Consider the following 20,278-nt stretch of genomic DNA (forward strand, 5'->3'; position numbering starts at 1 on the left):
GCTGCTGCTACACTGGACCAAACTTTGAGTGGAGAGCCTGCAAAGATTGCTTAATTTCCTCCCTTTCACATTTTCTCCCTATTACCTCTCCTTCCTTCCCTAAGGGCTTAATTTCTTAGGCCATCTTTATCATCATTTACCTCTTTTGTCTTCTGCTTCCTCCCTTCAAAAAAGCAAACATGTTCAAACTGCTGCACTTGGAACCAACTATAGATGTCAGTTCATCCATTCATTTGGCAATTATTGAGCTCCTACTTTGTGCCAGGCACTGTGCTGCATATGTGAAAGGATGAAGTCCCAGAACCGGTGGGACAAGGCTGCAGGCAAAACAGTACTGCTGCTCATAATTCATCTCTGTGTGCAAATGCAGCAGCTGGCCTACCCTCCACTGTATTCCACAGAGATCGGAAGGCATGGGTGAGAGTGTGCTGATGGCTACACAGCTGTGTAAATTTACTAAAACTCATCAAATCTACACGTAAAATGGGTGAATGTTACGGTATGTAAATCGTACCCTGAATACAGGTAGTAGATGAGGTGCCTCTGTGGCTTAATTGCTTCTCAAGTCCAATCTGGAAGTTACAGCTTTTAAAGAATAGAGTAACTATTTTTTTCACGTTGTTTGCATGGGTATATTTTCTTCTCCACTCTGCTAACAGACAGCAGAGGTGACGCAGAAGTGGAAAATGTTTGGGGCTTGAACAGCTCTCAGGTTTCCCCTTTGGTAAGCTCCAGCTTCTCAGCAGACTTGGACTATAGATCGATAAGCCCAGATTTCCAAGGTGACCATAAATGAGCCTTCTGTTGCTGAGAGCTAATAGCAGAAATGTTTGCATGCCAGGCCCACTGTGTCTAGTGCCACCACTGGGCAGCAACCTTTCTGACTCACCTGTAGTGGAAGCAGAAACAGCCATAAAGAATCCTGGCAGCCTGACTTGCTGCAGCCAGCACTCATCCAGCCAGTCCTGCAACTCTTCAGACTGTTACCAAGCTGGGACCTCAATCTGCTTCTGTCTTTTCCTGCAATCATAAAAAACATCTCAGGTTCAGAAGCCAAGACAGAGAGATACAATGTTCTATCTTCCTCTTCTGCTCCCCCAAACACCCCGACCATTTAGGTTTTTACATTTTCTCCTTCATACTTATCTGGACTTCCTCATTCCTATAAAGACTAAGTGACGTTAAATTTGTTTTTAATTTAAATAAAAGATAGTGTACTCATTGGCACCAGTTATAGCTTGCCTTTAAGAGAAGTAGCTTCAGGTATGCCCTGAAAGGGTTCTGCAGCATATATGTGGTCATAGGCTCAGAGAATGGGCTGTTGAGTGGTGGTATTTTTAAACTGGAGTTGGGGTCTATGAAGAGGAAGGAGAAGGAATTTGTCCGAGTAGCCAAAGGGCAACCAAATGTGTAGAGTGTAGGTGGAAACAGAAGCAGTAGTTTTTAACTTGAGACCAAGGTCATATGCCTGGCTTATAGCTGGAAATGGGGAAATGGCTTTCCTAGGCAGTATATGTGGCATTGGGGTTGGGAATATGGGCACTCAAGCCAGATTGCCTGAGTTCAGATTCCATTCTGCCTTAACTAGATATGTGACCTTGAGTAAGTTACCTACCCTAGGTTTCCCCAGATGTAAAATGGGAATAATAATTGTAACTATCCCCCTTGTAGTTAATGTCAGAATAAAATCAGTTAATACATGAAACTTAAAATAAGACTTCGTACATATTAAGTGTAACATTATTCACTGGGGCAAATAGGGAACTGATGGATTTGAGTGGGAAATAGAGAATTAATCTGACTTAAATACAGAGATTGTCTATCCATGATTTGTCTGTCTTTATAAAGTTTGAATCATAAGACACAGTGATGCCAATGAGACATTGGCCTGGGAGCAGCAGGATTCTGGGTTTATATCCAACTGTGCTATCCCACAGCCATGTGACTGGACAGGGCACTTTGCCTCTTTGCATGTTAGTTTCATCAGCTATGAAATAAAGAGACTAGAATACAGCATCTCTAATAGTTTATCATTCTCATATTCGATAGATTGATAAGCCCAGATAGTTCATTTACTTAAACTGAATCTGTCAGGAATAATACCACCACCATGTGCTCTGGCTTTAGCTATGTGCAGGGACTGTTCTGAACATTTGATAAGTATCAACTAATTTAATTTTTACATTAATTTATGGCATAGGCTCTTACCACTCTTATATCACAGATGAAGAAACTATGACATGGAGAGGTTAAATAGCCTGTTTTTTTTTTTTTTTTTTTTTTTTTTTTTGAGGCGGAGTCTCGCTCTGTCGCCCAGGCTGGAGTGCAGTGGCCAGATCTCAGCTCACTGCAAGCTCCGCCTCCCGGGTTTACGCCATTCTCCTGCCTCAGCCTCTTGAGTAGCTGGGACTACAGGCACCCGCCACCTCGCCCGGCTAGTTTTTGTATTTTAATAGAGACGGGGTTTCACCGTGTTAGCCAGGATGGTCTCGATCTTCTGACCTCGTGATCCGCCCGTCTCGGCCTCCCAAAGTGCTGGGATTACAGGCTTGAGCCACCGCGCCCGGCCAAATAGCCTGTTTAAAGTTGCAAAGCCAGTAAGTAGCAAAGCGGGATTCAGAGTTGAACACTCTGACTCCAGAGTCCATCCTCTTAATTGCCATGCTGAGCTGTTCCCTCTAGTGACTATATTCAGTTGCTAGTAACGGAAGTAAGAGTAGCTTAAATAAGAAATGTATTTTTCTCTCACATTAAATAAGATTGGAGGTAGTCGATGTAGAGCTGTGTAGTGGCCTCATAAAGTCATCAGAGACCCTGGTTCTTTTCCTTTTCTTTGTCATGCCATCCTGGTTATAGTGCACCCATTCTCATGGTCATGATATGGTTGCCAGGGCTCCAGTCATTGTGACCACATCTAGGCAAGTGTCAGGAGTAGAAATGAGGAAAGAGCCGAAAGGTATGCCCCTTTCCCAGTGACTTCACCTATATTATCAGCTATCCCTACCTGCATGGGAGGCTAGGAAATGTAAGTTTTCAGGTGGCCACACTGCCTGGAGTTCTGCTAGAGAAGAAAGAATGGATATTGAGAAAACAACTAACAAATTTTTTTCTGCCACATTGAGGAACCAATGTGTGGGCTGTGGTGAAAAACGGGGGCCAAGACTGGGTACAGTGGCTACGCCTGTAATCCCAGCACTTTGGGAGGCTGAGATGGGTGGATCACTTGAGTTCATGAGTTCAAGACCAGCCTGGGCAACATGGCAAAACCTCGTCTTTACAAAAATACAAAAAAATTAGCTGGGTGTAGTGGTGTGCCTGTAGTTCCAACTGCTCAGGAGGCTGAGGTGAGAGGATCACTTGAGCCCAGGAGGCAGAGGTTGCAATGAGCTGAGATCATGCCACTGCATTCCACCCTGCATGACAGAACGAGATCCTCTCTCTAAAAAAAGAGGGGGCACCAAGAGATGCAGAGAGGGTAAGGGCTGCATGACTACTCTCTCTGTAAGAGACCTTAACTCTATACATGGAGGCCCCAAAATGTTACTGTCATTAAAAGCCAGGAATCCTTTTCTGGAGGTCTAACTTCTTGCCCTTTCTAATCCCTATCAGTCTGGTTTCTGTAGGATTTTGACTACTAGAAAACCCTAGGCATATTTGTTCTAAGAAAATACTTGAATTCAGTGAATTTACCAACAAAGGGAGAATTAGAGGATGTGAGGGAAGTCTGGAATGGTTGTATCACTGAGTGAGAGCAGCACAGATGTTTGTGGACCTAATGAGAATGTTACAGAAAAGACCATTTTTTAAAAGTTGTTTGCAGTGTCATTTTATGATCTTGTGTACATTTTCCAAGAGATATGGCTATTCTCTAGGAGGGATATTTAGCACATGGCCCTCTTTAGCTTAGGGATTTAAATTAACATAGTAGAAATTATTTCAATTTTAGTCAAATAAACTAGAGAATATAACCCAAATGACTGAAAGGAAGAAATATAGAAAAAGTATATAAAATAATTTTATGCATTATAAAAGTTTAAAGACAAAGTAATATTACTACATAAAATCTAATTTTTTTACTCCAGCTATTAATATATTTGTCTTTATAAAACACCACATTTATTAATTGCTATGTAACAAACTACCTCAAAATTTAGTGGCTTAAAACAAAATTTAATTATTATTGTGGTACATAATAATTTTTGCTTTCCTCATTTCTACTCCTGATACTTGCCTAGGATGTGGTCATGATGGCTGGGGCTCTAGCGGCTGTATTGTGACCATGAGAATGGTTGTGCTATAACTTGGGGTTGGCTGGGCTTAGCTAGGTGGTTTTTGCTTGAAGTCTCTCACTCAGTTGCACTTAGCCAGTGGCTAGGACTTGAATTACCTGAATGCTTCCTCACTGATGTCTGGTGTCTGGGCTGAGAATACTCAAACAGCAGGGGCTCCTCCTCTCTCTAACTCTCCTTCTTTCCACATGGTCTCTTCTGGATGACAGCTTTAGGGTAACTAGACTTGTCACAGGATGGTTCAGAATTCCTATAGTACACAGAGAGAGAAACAGAGGCCATATTATCTTTTATTAGCCAGTCACACAGTACCACCTCCACCACATCCTGTTCATTGTGGCTGTCACAAAGAACTACCCACATCTTGATGGGGGTATGGGCAAGGTTCTAGGAGAGCATGTTATTCTTGTGGCCATTTTTAGAACATACAATCTGCCATACTCCAGAAGCACCAGTCTGCCTTATTATCACAGCTTCTCATTTAATTCTCCCAGCAACCCTAGGAGATTATATGAGCTTATTATCCCCATTTTCCAGATGAGAAAATTGAAGATTTTTATGGTTAAGTCATCCTGCTAATGAGTAGCAGCTGGTTTCAACCCCAGTTCTGTCTGCATATAAAGGATTTAACTCAGTCAAGGGCACATGGTAAGCAATCAGTATGTGTTAGCTAACTACTACTACTTCTGCAAAGATTAAGGAGAGTTTAGTTAATTCTACCAAAGTTGTCAGAGTTGACTTCCCCAAATTAGCTGTTAGCTTTGGCAGGCCTCATCTCACCTCCTGTAGTCTGCCAATGTTATAAACTTGGGCCTTGAAGTCATCCTGAAACTGATTTTATTTTACACATGGTGGTACTTGTAACTGTTAGTTAACAAGCAATAAAAAGATAATAATAAGGGGTGATATAGATTTCTCAGGATTCAAAGGCCATATACCTTCCCTTCTATTTCTTCCCTAAAACCTTTAATTCGTAACCTTAGGTATCCTATAATTTGCTTCAATTAATGTCAAACTTAAAAGATAGGTGAAAATCCAGTTAAGGGAGTTCTTTTGGATTCTGTGTGAGTTAAATCAAGTCCTTCTTCTATAGCAGGCTAATTCCATGATGAAGCTGTGGTCGTAGGTTTATTTTTGCCTAGCCAGGTAGCTTTTCCTTGCCACATGCCATCCTCTTCCTCTTTGACTATCATCCCGAAAATGTGTTCAGTGTTAAGAGGGTTTGATAACAATGTCTGGGTATCGCCATAACGTAGCCCAAATCTAGTACTACTATTAGGAAAATAATGTAAGCCATATTGATCACCCAAATCTTATTCATTTGAAGGATAATATAATTATTACTAATTATTGCATGTTAGGAAACATACAGTCATTATTCTATCCCTTTAAGGTTTTTTGATTTGTAAGTTCCCTTGGGTAGAAGAGTATAAAACAAAAGACAAGACTTTATCATGTTTAAATAACATGATTTTCTTATTTGGTGTGTACCGTACTATGTAGGAGACAGGGAAAACACCAGGTTTAACAGTCCACAAGCCAGATAACCATGATGAGTTCTAAAGATTTTCTCTTTGTTTTAATGCTCTGCAGTTTTGCCATGACAAGGCTGGATATAGATCTGTTGTTGTTCATTAGAGGATTTATATCTCTCTTCAACTCTGTAAAATTATCAGCTGGGGGTGATGGCTCACGCCTGTAATCCCAGCACTTTGGGAGGCCAAGGCGGGCGGATCAGAAGGTCAGGAGATTGAGACCATCCTGGCTAACACGGTGAAACCCCATCTCTACTAAAAATACAAAAAATTAGCTGGGTGTGGTAGTGGGCACCTGTAGTCCCAGCTACTTGGGAGGCTGAGGCAGGAGAATGGCATGAACCCGGGAGGCGGAGCTTGTAGTGAGCCGAGATCGCGCCACTGCACTCCAGCCTGGGTGACAGAGTGAGACTCCATCTCAAAAAAAAAAAAAGAAAAGAAAATTACCAGCTGTTATCTCTTTAAATATTGCCTCCCTCTCATTTTCCATTCCCTTGGAGATTCTATTAGATGTGTGTTGGATCTGCCTTATATCTGTATGTCTCTTAACCAATTTTTTCATATATTTTATTTTTTAAATCTCATTGGTGATTTTCTTGGATCTGTCATACATTTAATTCTCCAGTTATGTCTAGTCTATTATTTAACCTTTAACCTTTCCATTGAGGTTTTTCTCTTTTAGCAACAGTGTTTTTTATTCTTATTTTTTATTTATTATTATTATTTTTTTTTTGGTGAGACAAGGTCTGGTTCTGTCACCCAGGCTGGAGTGCAGTGGCATGATCTTGGCTCACTGCAACATCCACCTCCCAGGCTCAAGCCATCCTCCCACTTCAGCCTCCCAAGTAGCTGGGACTACAGGCACCTGCCACCATACTCAGCTAATTTTTATATGTTTTGTAGAGATGGGGTTTTGCCATAATGCCCAGTCTGGTCATTAACTTGTGAGCTCAGGCAATCCACCCACCTTAGCTTCCCAAAGTGCTAGGATTACAGGCATGAGGCATCACACCCAGCCTAGTGACTGCATTTTTCTTTTTTCTAGAAGTTCTGTTTGGTCCTTTTCTGAACTTTTCCTGGTCTCTTTTTTCATATTCCCTGTTTATTTGTTTTTATCATGGATTGTGTACCTTTTATTTATTTTCTTCTTTTTTTTCTAGTTACATGGTTACTTAGGATTTTATACATTTTATTACCTCTCTATATTAACTTTGGTTTTTTACATTGTTTTATTATCTCTAATTCTTATTGGACTAATTCTTTTGTTTGATGCATAGTTTTCCCTTTTGGTGGTTGGTTTCCTCATATGGTTTATAATTTTTTATTGTGAGCTCATCTTTGGCGGGAGTGGCCCATATGCCCTGATGGAGAATGTGTTCCTCCAGAGCAACTTTATGTTGGTTTGTCTGAGCTGTAGCAATTTCAATAATCTTGGACTGGCTTTTAAGTTATTTTCTCACTTTGAAGCACATACAGTCAAGGAATGTACATTTGTAACTTATACCATGTGTGGTGCAAGCCTAGAATTTCCATTTCTCAAGATGACTTTCTTTCCGATGAATGGCCCTAAGCTGATAGCAACTTTCATTCTGCCTCTCTGGATAGCTTGCAGCATTTTTCTAAACTCCCTTTCATAGACGGGGTAGCTTTTCAAGGCTCTGGACGATATGCAGGTGGCATATCCAGAATCTCCCTTTGCCCTGGCCAAGGCCAGATCACTAATCTTGTATGAGCTTTGAAACCCCTTGCCCCCTACACATAGACCTATATGCAGTCCTAAAATCTTAATGGACAGTCCAACTGACAGCTGCCTTGCCACCTGCTCCTGCAATCACTCTAGCTTTGATTTTTCTCTTTCTTTCTGGCACCTGGTGTTCCCCTTTCTCTTTCAACAAGTTTTTGTTGTGCTTTCCTAGCACTTCCATATGTGTGTGGCAGGAGGGGGCTGAATGCCATCTGCTCTGTCTGCCATGTTGCTGTAAATCACAGTGAGATTTTGTAAGTGTAACAGCTTCCATTCTGCAGTGTCTTGAGTTTGACTCTTAGATCCATCACTTCCTCACAGTGTTATCTAGGGCAAACATCCTAACATTTCTGAGTTTCAGGAACAAAATAGAGATAAATGCTGACTTTTTAGGGTTGTTGGGAAAATTAAACAGATAATGCAGGTAAAACTTCTTGAAACTTCTTCTGGCACATAGCAAGTCAGAGCTTCTCAGTTCTGGCTAGGTTGGCTTCAGTATCCCCTGGGCAACTTTTCAAAATTAGACATTTCTGGGCCAGAAGCAATGGACCACACTTGTAGTCCCAGCTACCCAGGAGGCTGAAGTGGAAGGATCACTGGAGCCCAGGAGGTCGAAGTTTGCCATGAGCCATGATCACGCCACTGCATTCCAGCCTGGGTGATAGAGTGAGCCCCGTCTCAAAAAATAATAAAATAAGGTAAAACACACACACACACACACACACACATACACACAGAGATTTCTGGGTGCTACCCCTCAGCAGTTGTGATTCATTAAGTCTGAGATAAATCCCAGAAATCTGCATTTTGAAAAGCTCCACAGGTAACCCCGGTATGTCACCCAGATTGAAAGCGCTCTTAAAGTTATTCAAAAAATCATAAGTAGTTTCATTGTTCTCAGATTTCTAAGCACTTTGAAGTCATTTATTTCTCCCACACTGATATTTTCATCTCAGATGTGGTGAAGCCGTAGAGAAAAACAAGCGTCTCATCACGGCAGACCAGAGGGAATATCAGCAGGAACTGAAAAAGAACTATAGCAAGCTAAAAGAGAACCTCAGGCCAATGATCGAGCGGAAAATTCCAGAACTGTACAAGCCAATATTCAGAATTGAGAGTCAAAAGAGGTAAGAACAGGGCAGAGGAGGCCTCTTCCTGGGGGATAAAGGGCAGCACATGGGACCCAACACCTTGGGGCATGCTCTGCTGCACTTGGGGAGCTGCAGAACCTCCAAAGGGTAGAAGAGGGTCCTGCAATCAGAAAGGCTACCAGAGCGTGATTCATTCTGCCTCCATCCTCCCCATCCTTGCTCCTTGATCTCTTCCCAGACACCTTGGTGTTGATCTTGTGCCCAGGTATTCCCAGGGCTGAAGGATGGCCTGTGGTTTTTCTGTTTGGTTGGTTGGTTTGTATGTTTGAGTGTGAAGGGGTCCAGACCTTTCACTTATTATTTGCTGAGTTCTCCATGACTGATGTCCATTTCTACTGGGTAATCCACCCCCAACCCTTTCTAAAAGGCTAATTGATCTTTCTTGCTTCTGTATGCTCTCTTTCCCTCTCTTACCTCTCTTTTCTTAATTTCAGGGACTCCTTCCACAGGTCTAGTTTCAGGAAATGTGAAACCCAGTTGTCACAGGGCAGCTAAGAAAATCCGTCTTCATTCGTGGAGACTGTGGCCCTGCAACTCTGCAGAAGGACTCGCTGGTACTTAAAAAATGGGACATTTGCCACCCAGGACCGACTGTATACTCCCTGATCAGCCAGCACTCTGGAAGCTTTGGGCTCCGAAGAACCATGGAATTATACCCAAATGGACTCTGACCAGATTTTTGCCATACTGGGGGGTGGCGGGATGGAGAATGGGTACTCAGGCATGACTGCGTATTTATTAAAGTGTGTTTTTTCACAATGTACCAAACGAGGCATAAGCAGCTTCTCCTGCTGACTGGCCAATCACTGCCCATCTGAGAGATGATTTCCTCTGGCTCATATTTGAATTTATTAGAGTAACTCAAAATGCCTGAGGAAAAATGGAAAAATTATCCACCAATCGATTCAAACTGAACTTCACTCTTTATAGGAAGGGAAGGTGAAGTTGTAGGAGTACGAAACATTTTCAATAAATCTGCAAAGGGAAGTCTTACTACAATTCTAAAAATCATCATGGTTGGAAATTTGGGAGTAGATTATTTGTGAACTCATTACCCTTTTGGTAATGGTGGACTAATTGTTGTATAGTTATTTTTGTTTTATTATTACTGTTAAGTTAATTTAACATGCATTTATAGAGGAATACATTCAAAGCACTGATGTAGGAGATACACGGTACTTGGAGCAGTCAGCCAAAAATCACAGATACTGCTTTCACTTAAATGGAAACAATTCTCCAATAATGCTTTGATTTTTTTCTTATGTCACTGTTGCATACTATCTATTTTTCTCCTCTCTGGGACCAAGTTTCTTTTTATAAAGCAATAATATCTCTGTTTTCATTTTAGTACATTGTGCTCTCTGTCAGCATATGTATATTAGCTACAAAATATATTCAACTTTGACTTCTTTTGACAATGTACTTTAGGAAAAAGAGGAACAAAGACATTATTTGAGAATTAAATTATATATTTTTAATATGACTGATGACCTTGACTGATAATAAAGATGTAATAAGAATTGCAAGCTAAATGTTTCCCTTTGCAACTCATGTTTTGTGTTTTGTTTTGCTGACAACTCATAATGTTTTGTAAAGCACTTCAGAGAGAAGACAGATGCATCATCCTGGCCTCCATCAAATAACAGTATCCAAGGTGGCACCTCTTCTGCAATGTTTAACCCTGGTAGTCATGAACGATGATTTAGTTCGGATATTTCAGAACTTTTTGTTTATACCATCAGGTATGCATGAATTTATAGACTGAAAGAGGACTTAAAAAATAATAATTAAAATTCACCAGTTTAAGTGCTAAACTTTTTATTTTTTAGGTATTTGGGGAAGAACTCTTTTTAAAGTATATTATACACCTAACTGCTTTTTAAAATGAGTACACATGACATATTTTAATTCCATATGTATCCCCCTACTCTTTGGGAGACACTGGGTTGAGACCAAGGTCAAAAAACGTTGTAACTGCCCTCCAAATCATCTCCGTTCCATGAGGAAGATCATATACATGTGTAGTAGCCACAGTACAAAACAGACTAGAACAGAGCCCATAGCATGTAACCTTTTCCTGACTAACTCAAGGATGGCCATTTATACCAACACCTATTGTATTAGATTCTGCCCTATAACAATAAGGGTTAGATGCTAAGTTATGTAGTCCTGGACCTTAACTCTAATAGCCATTATAACCCTAGTAACCTAGAATATTCCTGATTAAATATCCCCTGCTTTTAGATACCTGGGGTCCATTTGGGTTTGTTTTTTACAATCTCTTTTGTACCACAGTAGGTACATTTGCTTCATGAGTGCAGGAACACGTTTACTGCTGCATTCTTATCCCCTAGCCTCACACTCAAACACACAAAAGATACCCAATAAATATTTGTTGATTCACTAAATGAATGAATGATGAGTAGACCTGCTTCTAGAAGTACACTGCCCAATAAGAAAGTAATGCAAGCCACATATATAATTTTGAAAATTCTAGTAGCCATATTAAAAATAATAATAAGCCAAGTGCCGTGGCTCATACCTGTAATACCAGCAATTTGGAAGACCAAGGTGGGCAGATCATTTGAGCCCAGGAGTTTGAGACCAGCCTGGGCAACATGGCTAACCCCATCTCTACCAAAAAAATATAAAAATTAGCCAAGTGTGGTGGCATGTGCCTGTAGTCCCAGCTACCCGGGAGGCTAAGGTGGGAGGATCGCTTGAGCCCAGAAGGTTGAGGCTGCAGTGAGCCATGATCGTGTCACTGCACTCTAGCCTGGGTGACAGAGTTAGATCCTGTCTCAAAAAATAATCATCATCATAAAAAGAAACCAGCAAAATTAACTTTACTAGTATATTTAACTTAATATATATAAAATATTATTTCAATATGCTGCCACAAAAAAATTATTTTACAGTCTTTTTTTTCCATATTAAGTCTTCAAAAATCTGATGTGTAGTTTGTACTTACAGCACATTGCAGTTAGGACTGGCCACATTTTAAGTCCTCAATAGCTAGATGGGGCTACTGGCTACCATACTGGATAGTGCCATTCTAGAAGCTTTCAGCTTCTTTAACTTGATGCCTCTGATTTGTGGGTCCAGAATATAATAACCAAAGAAGTGGGAATAGTGTCTAAAGTAAGAATGACAGGGTATGATTGAGAGCCCCATGAGCTTACCTAGGAGAGAGACTTGTTGGGTTGGAGAATAAGGATTTGTCAATATTGGCTTTAGCTGTTCACACTCTTTCTGGGCTAACTCCCAGATAATTTCTCAACTCCAGATAGTCAAGTGGGGAGCATGGCTGCACTTTTTAAAGTGATGGCATAAAAAAAGATATTGAACATTGGTCCTCTGATTACATATTCATAATGCAGTTAGAAAAGAAGCATTTTAAGAATCTCTAAGAGTAAAGCAAATTAGTACCTTTGTTTCCTGAAAATTAGAGAAACTTGATATGCCATGTTAGCCCTCTTCATTTTGTTTGGAAAACTCTTCTGTGAAGCTTATTAGAGAAAATCTTCTGATTAGCTTCATGCCTCCCCTCCGTCAGCAAGGTCAAGGGTGCAGTTGTCACTATCACAGAAGAACCTCACGAAAATTAAACATGAACATACTGCACAGATCTGATTGGGTTTTTCATGCCACACATTGTTTTAAATTCCGTAATTCTATTCTATAAAGAGTGCTTTCCATGACAATAGATCTGTTTTCAAAAGAAAACAAAATTCAGAGTTGTCATTGGTAATTGTGGTTGCAAGTATGCTTTCAAAGACCAGGAACCTTTGTTTTGCTTTGAATGTATTTTTTTTTTCTTCTTTTTGAGATGGAGCCTTGCTGTGTTGTCCAGGCTGGAGTGCAGTGGCGCCATCTCCGCTCACTGCAAGAGCTACCTCCTGGGTTCACGCCATTCTCCTGCCTCAGCCTCCCGAGTAGCTGGGACTACAGGCGCCCGCCACCACGCCTGCCTAATTTTTAGTATTTTTTAGTAGAGATGGTTTTACTGTGTTAGCCAGGATGGTCTCAATCTCCTGACCTCATGATCCACCCGCCTTGGCCTCCCAAAGTGCTGGGATTACAGGCGTGAGCCCCCGCACCCAGTCTTGAATGCATTTTTAAATGTTTGTTATCTCAAATGCTGTAAAACTATTACTGATTATGTATCATTTTGCAAACAAACAAACCTAAAGGTTATAAATATATTCTTAGAATTCAGGGTATGGCCGGGGTATGAACATCCTGTATATATTTTTTTGTGCTTAAAGCAATACTTCCCATTGCCTTAGATAGGTAGTGTTCAACTAGCAATCTTTTTTTTTATAAGTGATAGAAAACCAAAGTCAAATTGGCATTTTTAAAGGGGGTGGTAGAGTTTAGTAGTTCACTTAGCAGAATAATTCAGAGATAGCATTGATTCAGACCCAGCTTGATTCAAAATCATGTCCTAAGTCCATTTTCCATCTCTGCTTCCTCTTGGTTGGCACTCACCCTCAGGCTTTCAGCAGTGCTCCCTGGAAATTCTGGGCTCATCCATCATGGCATTAGCAGCCCTGAGCTTCACAATCCCATACCACCACTCCCCACAAAGAAGACAGCTTCTGTGTCCCAAAATTCCCAGTGGAATTGCTTGGGTTCACTCTGATTAGAATGGCTCATGCTAACCAAGGTTCTTCCCTCAAGCTACAAGTTGGGTCAATACTGAAACCATATGGCTGACAATAGGGGGACTGGGAGTTCCTTGGAGAATCAAGAAGGGGAAAGACAGTTAAACCACGAGGCTCACTACAGGAGATTTTGCTTTAAAGCAGATGCAGTCAGAAGAAATTTATGTAGAGGCAAAGGTTACAATCTAATTCATATAATATTCACCATCGCTGGCCTTGTAGGACCATCCCCAGTAGAGGATTTGCAATATATGAAGAAGGAAGACTTGGGGTTTAAATCCTGAAGAATGGAAATTGGAATAGATGGGTGGGGGAGGGAATGTCTTGCTGTACCAGTAATTCATTTTCTGGAGTGTCTTACCAAAAATGGTGCAAACAACCGGGAATCAAAACTAGAGAGCTAGATGGAGTTGGGGGGCGGGAGTGGGAGAAAAATGAAGGCAACAGAAAAGTAGAATACAATTATGTTTCAACAGAGAAAGCTAAGCATCAAAATTGTGTCTTTTCTCATCATTGTATCCCTGATACCTGGCCCAAAGTGGATGTTCAATGAATGTTTATAAGTAACCAAAGTAATGAATGAAGGTAGCCATCAGTGATGATGTCTGCCAGACTGTTCCTTTTCTGTAGCTCTGAGGTAAAACCAGCTCCTAAAGAAAATTAGTCAACAAGGATCACTTGGTCCCAGAGGAATGACTTTCCATTCACTCTTGACTTTTCCTATTATTAATGCATGGGCAAAATTTAAGAGAATGTTTCCCCTTTCTACTGCTTTCCCTCAAACCTAGATGGTAGCTTCAATATTATTATTATTTATTTATTTATTTATTTATTTATTTATTTATTTATTTATTTATTTATTTTAGACAGAGTCTCACTCTGTCGCCCAAGCTGGAGTGCAGTGGCACCATCTCAGCTCACTGCAACCTCCACCTCCCTGGTTCAAGCAATTCTCCTGCCTCAGCCTTCTGAGTAGCTGAGATTTCAGGCGTCCACCACCACGCCCGGCTAATTTTTGTATTTTTAGTAGAGATGGGGTTTTACCATGTTGGCCAGGCTGGTCTCAAACTCCTGACCTCAGGTGATCTGCCTGCCTCGGCCTCCCAAAGTGCTGGGATTACAGACGTGAGCCAAGCTTCAATATTCTTAAACCCAACCTCACACAGCCTGATTTAAAAACTAAATTTCTGGCCGGGCGCGGTGGCTCAAGCCTGTAATCCCAGCACTTTGGGAGGCCGAGACGGGCGGATCACGAGGTCAGGAGATCGAGACCATCCTGGCTAACACGGTGAAACCCCGTCTCTACTAAAAAATACAAAAGAATTAGCCGGGCGAGGTGGCGGGCGCCTGTAGTCCCAGCTACTCAGGAGGCTGAGGCAGGAGAATGGCGTGAACCCGGGAGGCGGAGCTTGCAGTGAGCTGAGATCCGGCCACAGCACTCCAGCCTGGGCAGCAGAGCAAGACTCCGTCTCAAAAAAAAACCAAAAAAACAAAAAAAAAAAAAAAAAAAAAAACTAAATTTCTGGCCAGGCACGGTGGCTCATGCCTGTAATCCCGACCCTTTGGGAGACCAAGGCTGGCAAACAGTTCACTTGAGCCCAGGAGTTCGAGACTAGTCTGGCAAACATGTCAAAGCCCCATCTCCACAAAAAATACAAAAACTACCTAGGCATGGTGGTGCCTGCCTGTAGTCTCAGATAGTAGGGAGACTGAAGCATGAACCCAGGAGTTCAAGGCTGCAGTGAGTTACGATTGTGTCACTGCACTCCAGCCTGGGTAACAGAGTAAGACCCTGTCTCAAAAAACAAGCAAACAAACAAAAACAATCTAAATTTCTGATCATCACTAAATTTTTAATTATGAAATTACTGGAGGAAATGCAGCATTGCCTTGGTTGAAAACAATTTGGAGAGCTGTATACATTCCTGATCCCTAAGTCCTTGATGCTGCACCCATCTTGAGGAGCAGTGCTCTCTCTGGACCGATGTTACTGAATCCAGCCCAGTTCCTACTTGATTTTTGTGGCATTAGCTTGGCAGCTAGTTTTTACCTTTACTATTTTTACCACATATTGGGAGATGACAAATCACTGGTTGCAAGGATAAGGGAGTGATTGTCAAGGCATCATAGCACTAAAAAACAATTGAGAAATCAGTTCCCTCATCACTTCCTTTATGCAATGAGAGAACATGACACGGATGAACAAATTGTTCTGTTATCCAACAAGATTATCAGGGTTATTAGTGAGATAATAAAAAAGTATGTGTGACTGCCAAAAGTCTCTAGACTAAGGACCAGAAGACCTGGTTTCTTATTCCCTCACTTTCTTGTCCTGCAACTCTGGCAAAGTTACTACACTGCTCTGAGCTTCAGGGTGTTTTCACTGTGAAAGAGGGTAAGAGTTCCTCCACATTCTTCCGATCTAGTGAGGAAACCCAATGAGATAATGCATGGGAACGTGTTTTGGAAACTCAAAAGTGCTGCCCAAAATGTAAGGTAACACTATTTACAATAGACACTTCCAGAAAGTTTAGCCAACACTCCCACACATTGCATCTGCTTCTGACAACATTAATCAAAATCAGGCCAAAGGTGCAGGCAGGACAGAGGCCTGACTTACCAGAAAATAAATGTCTGGTCTATTCCACTTGTAGTGCCAGTTTACATTGTCTGGCGAGAGCCAGCGACCAGGGCCTCCAAGCAGAAGAAAGAAAGGGTGTCAGTGGACCTGATAGGGTATACAGTGGCACCTGGAAACCCAACCTCGCCAGGCTTCCCTGTCTCCTGTGTGCGGCATGTTTGCAGTGCATTCCTTTGGAAGGTAAACACACGGAGTCCCGCAGCCCATCTGTGTCTACCTAGCCTGTAAGTGCTCCCTGAGGGTATCAAAGCACACGGACTATCACTTGAAACAAAGCCACTGGGCAGCAAGTTTTCCCGTTAATAACCAGGAAGAAAGAGAGGACTTGGCAGCCATGACGGATCTGTAATAATTAAACTGACCTTGCTGTTTAGAAGCCTGGGGGTTGCCTGCAGCCTCCCAGGCTCCACTCCAACGGCTCCAACTCTGCAGGCGGGCCGTGAAGGTCTCTAGATGCATATTAAGCAAAAAGTTTCTAAAGAGGATCGCGTGGAACCCAACAATTGATTAAGACTCTCAATGGCCCTAATCCACCAAGAACTGAACTAAGAGCTCCCCAGCAAACGCAGCGCTTTAAATGGGGCCTAGAGACAGCAAGCACCGCCCGGGGCGGCGGGGAAGGCGACGGGGGGGGGGGGGGGGGGGGGGGGGGGGGGGGGGGCGGGGGAAGAGTTACTGCGCATGCGTCCGAGGGTGTTTCGGAGCATGGGAAGCAGAAGTGTTCCAACCTATTCAGCAGCGAGTGGTTGGAAACTAGCAAAGTGAGACGGTGCGCAGCGTAACTGAAGGACTCGGGGAGGCTGAGGGCTTTTTTTCTCAAAACCTGTGAAGCTCAGGGAAAGGAGTAGAAGTCGGAACCAAGTAAAGTAAAATCGTGGCAAGTGGGCATAGTCCTAAAATCTCCCTCGTGAGGCCTTTCCAGTTGGGAACCCAGAATGTGTAGCTCAACGTATGTTTGGAATGAATGGGTGAAAGGAAGCAGGAGGAGGAGGGAGTTCTAGCGAAGATTCCAGATGGAAGCAAGCCATCCCCTGCCTCAAGAAAACACCGCCACTCCAGTGGGAACGGACACGCGCGCACACAGTGAGGAGTGAGGTTTGAAAGAGGCTCCACCCTCCATTACACCTGTGCTCCACCGTGGCCCCCAGCCAAGTTTAATCTCCCATTCAGCACTTACTTCTGGAAGCTTCTTTCCCTCTCCTTCCCACCACTCATTGGCCTTTCACCCTCTAGTTTTTTGTCTGTGTATGGGACTATCTCCCCGACTCCCCTTGACTGAAGTTCCTTGAGAGCAGCAGCCCTCCTTTTATCAGGGAAGAGATTTGAAGATCAGGACATTCTTATCCAAGTGGATGCTAGCCACCTGGGTAGTCAAGACAGGGCCCTGCACAGTTAACGTGAATCTTGTCATAATGCCAGGATTATTGTTTTGCAAGGAGCTGGTCATAGAACACTAGATTCCATTGTCACTGGGAAATAAGCTCATTTTATTAGCTTGTTTCTCAGCTAGCTTATATAGAAATGTGCCACAGCTGTTACTGCTGGGCGCCTGCCCTGGATCTGATCATCAATTATATCATCTCTTCCATCTGATGGACTGCACCTCACGCCTTGCTTTTCACAGCTAGCAAAGCTGGGCCAAGGAAAGCGTTAGCGCCAGCTGAGTGGAACGTATGATAAGGGACGGAGGAGGGGTGCTATGTACTGGGGAAAAGAGATGGGGTCTCCAGGACAGGGGTAAAGACACCAGACTGAGGGCACGAAGGAAGGAAACCATGAGGAAGTAGAGTAGGGAAGTGGGTAGCATGCTGACGAGAGGGGTCAAGAGATGGTGACCACTCTCCTCTGCATGCCCCAAGGAGATGGTAATGACATTCCCAAGTCCATATGGGAATCCCTGCTTCTGCGGGCCTCAGTCTGTCATCTTTGGAGCAGGACCAAAGTAAGTAAGATAAAGTCACAATTTCTCATCCTTCTTCACTCAACTTTTCTTTGAGGTGAATTGGCATTTTTGTAAAAGAATGCATTCTCTGCCAGGTGCAGTGGCTCACCCCTGTAATCCCAGGGTTCTGGGAGGCCAAAGTGGGAGGATTGATTGAGGCCAGGGGTTTGAAACCAGCCTAGGCAACAAAGCAAGGCCTCCATCTCTGTAAAAGAAATTAGCCAGGCATGGTGGTGCATACTTGTAGTCCTAGCTACTCCAGAGGCTGAGGCGAGAGAATCGCTTGAACCCAGGCATTGGAGATTACAGTGAGTTAAGCATTCTCCTGTACCGCCATGGTAGGTGGGTGTTGCTAGCCACATGAGGATATGTGAGCCAGTCACCGAGGACTGGGGCTGACTCCCCAAGCACAAGGACAGTAAGAATAAACCTCTGATTATTCACCTGCCCCCATCCCCGACTTCAATTAGAGTTAAACAGATATACCCTTATGTGACTGAAACAAAGGAGCCCTGCTCTCCTAGAGTCATATCCCCGCAGGCCAAGATACTGTCTTACATATAATTATTGGTGCTTCATAAATGGCTGATAAAGAAAAAACATTTCTGTCAGGGGATATACCCTACCTTATTCACAGTCTCTTATAGAGAGCTGGCCTGTCCACAGTCTCTGTAAAGGGCAGTTGTCTCTTCTGAGTGACCAGTTTCCCTGACCTCCCCTCAAGCCATAACTGACCAAGGAAGTCAATGTGACCACTGAGAAGCAAGGCGTAGCCTCAGATCCTGAGTTTCTAACTCTTTCCACTTTCCTAAGATGGGGTTATACCTCATTTCTGAGAGATTTCCAACCCTCTACCACATATTCCTCTTTTTATGAGGTCACTTGGGGAGGTATCTGCTTCTTAGCACCAGAGGAGCTCTCTCAGGACCCAGTTGCTGACCCAGTTGCTGAAAATGCTGAAAGTAGGAAATGGAGGTCGAGTGATGGCCATAAAGATTTTCCCGCTCCTCCTCTCGAATCAGGGACGGCCTTGTGAATTGCTTTGGCCCATAGAATGTGGCAAAATGATATCATACCAGTTCTAGCCTTGGTCTTAAGAAGCCTGCCAGCTTTTGCTTTCACTCCCTTGGAGCCCTGAGCTAGTATAGAAGGAGATCCAGCTGCAAGGACTGGTTACACAATTTGCAGGGATTCGTGTAAAATGAAATGCAGGGTCCCTTGTTTTTAAATTGTTAAGAATTTTAAGGTGCTAACAACAGAGCACTACACCAAGCAGAGGCTTGATCCGAGCTGGCCCAGGCACCCCAGCCAGGCTTCCTGACACGTGAGTGATGCTGTCTTGGATTTTTGGCCCCAGATCAGCTTCCTGATGGTCAGCATGAGAGCATGAACTACCCCAAGTGAGACCAGTAGAAGAACCCAGCCCAGATTACAGAACTATGAGCAAATAAATGGTTGTTATTCAAGTAAAGCTCACTAAAGCTCTTCATGACAAATGGGTGTAGTCCTGGGGGCTGCTAAGGCCTGGGTTGGTATTTTATATAGCAATACATAACTGAAGCATGAAGAATAAGAGTTTGCAGTGAGTGGTCACCTGCCATATTCCAGGCCCTGTGCTGGTGCATTGCATGTGCTAGCTCACCTGATCCTCATAACACCTGCCGTGATTCCTTTCTACGGGAGAGAATACAGCAGTTTCAAGGACAAGGGATTCGTACCACTGCTCCTCACTCAATAAACAGCAGAGGCAGAATTTGAACGTGAGTCTGATTCCAAAACCGATATAATATCCCTGCATTGAAACAAAGAAAGATCCAGGGAAAGTGCACACAGCTTGGAGACTATTGGATAGGAGTCTGATGCAGTCTTTCCCAAATTTCCTCACAAATTTACAGTTGAAATATCAGGCAGAGAAATGATAAGCAGGTGGAAGACCCCTAATGGGACATCATCGCATCACAGCTCTGTGATCATCGATCGTAATCGCTAGAGGGTGACCTAGAGGAATCCTACAATGAGGATTTCTTGGGTTTTCTGACAGGTATAATACTGAGAAAATTTGCTATGGTTAGCTATGGATATTCACCACTTATTTTTGTGTATATTATCCCCCAACAAACCACAGGCACCTGTGATCTTCTGGGCACATGTGCAGGAACTCTCTTCTACCCAGAAAAAACAAAAAATAATTTTTTTTTTTTTTAGATGGAGTCTCTCTCTGTCACCAGGCTGGAGTGCAGTGGCACGATCTCTGCTCACTGCAACCTCTGCCTACATGGTTCAAGTAATTCTCCTGCCTCAGCCTCCTG

At 42.9% G+C, this 20,278-nt stretch overlaps 1 protein-coding gene across 3 annotated transcripts in view; it reads left to right on the top strand.

Annotated features, from left to right (window-relative positions):
• The window catches only part of DOCK8 (dedicator of cytokinesis 8), a 239,730-nt gene extending 229,475 nt beyond the window's left edge, over positions 1–10,255 (top strand). For 2 of the 3 annotated variants that reach the window (XM_030920159.1, XM_030920161.1), the window contains 2 exons: positions 8,525–8,695; positions 9,154–10,255. In XM_030920159.1, coding sequence (XP_030776019.1) covers positions 8,525–8,695; positions 9,154–9,214 — 232 coding nt within the window. In that variant the 3' untranslated portion in view covers positions 9,215–10,255. The remainder of the gene's footprint in view (positions 1–8,524; positions 8,696–9,153) is intronic. The other variant, XM_030920160.1, reaches the window with a different exon arrangement.
• The last annotated feature ends 10,023 nt before the right edge of the window (positions 10,256–20,278 follow it).

Source organism: Rhinopithecus roxellana, chromosome 16 (assembly GCF_007565055.1).
Source record: "Rhinopithecus roxellana isolate Shanxi Qingling chromosome 16, ASM756505v1, whole genome shotgun sequence".
In the NCBI taxonomy this organism is placed as follows: Eukaryota; Metazoa; Chordata; class Mammalia; order Primates; family Cercopithecidae; genus Rhinopithecus; species Rhinopithecus roxellana.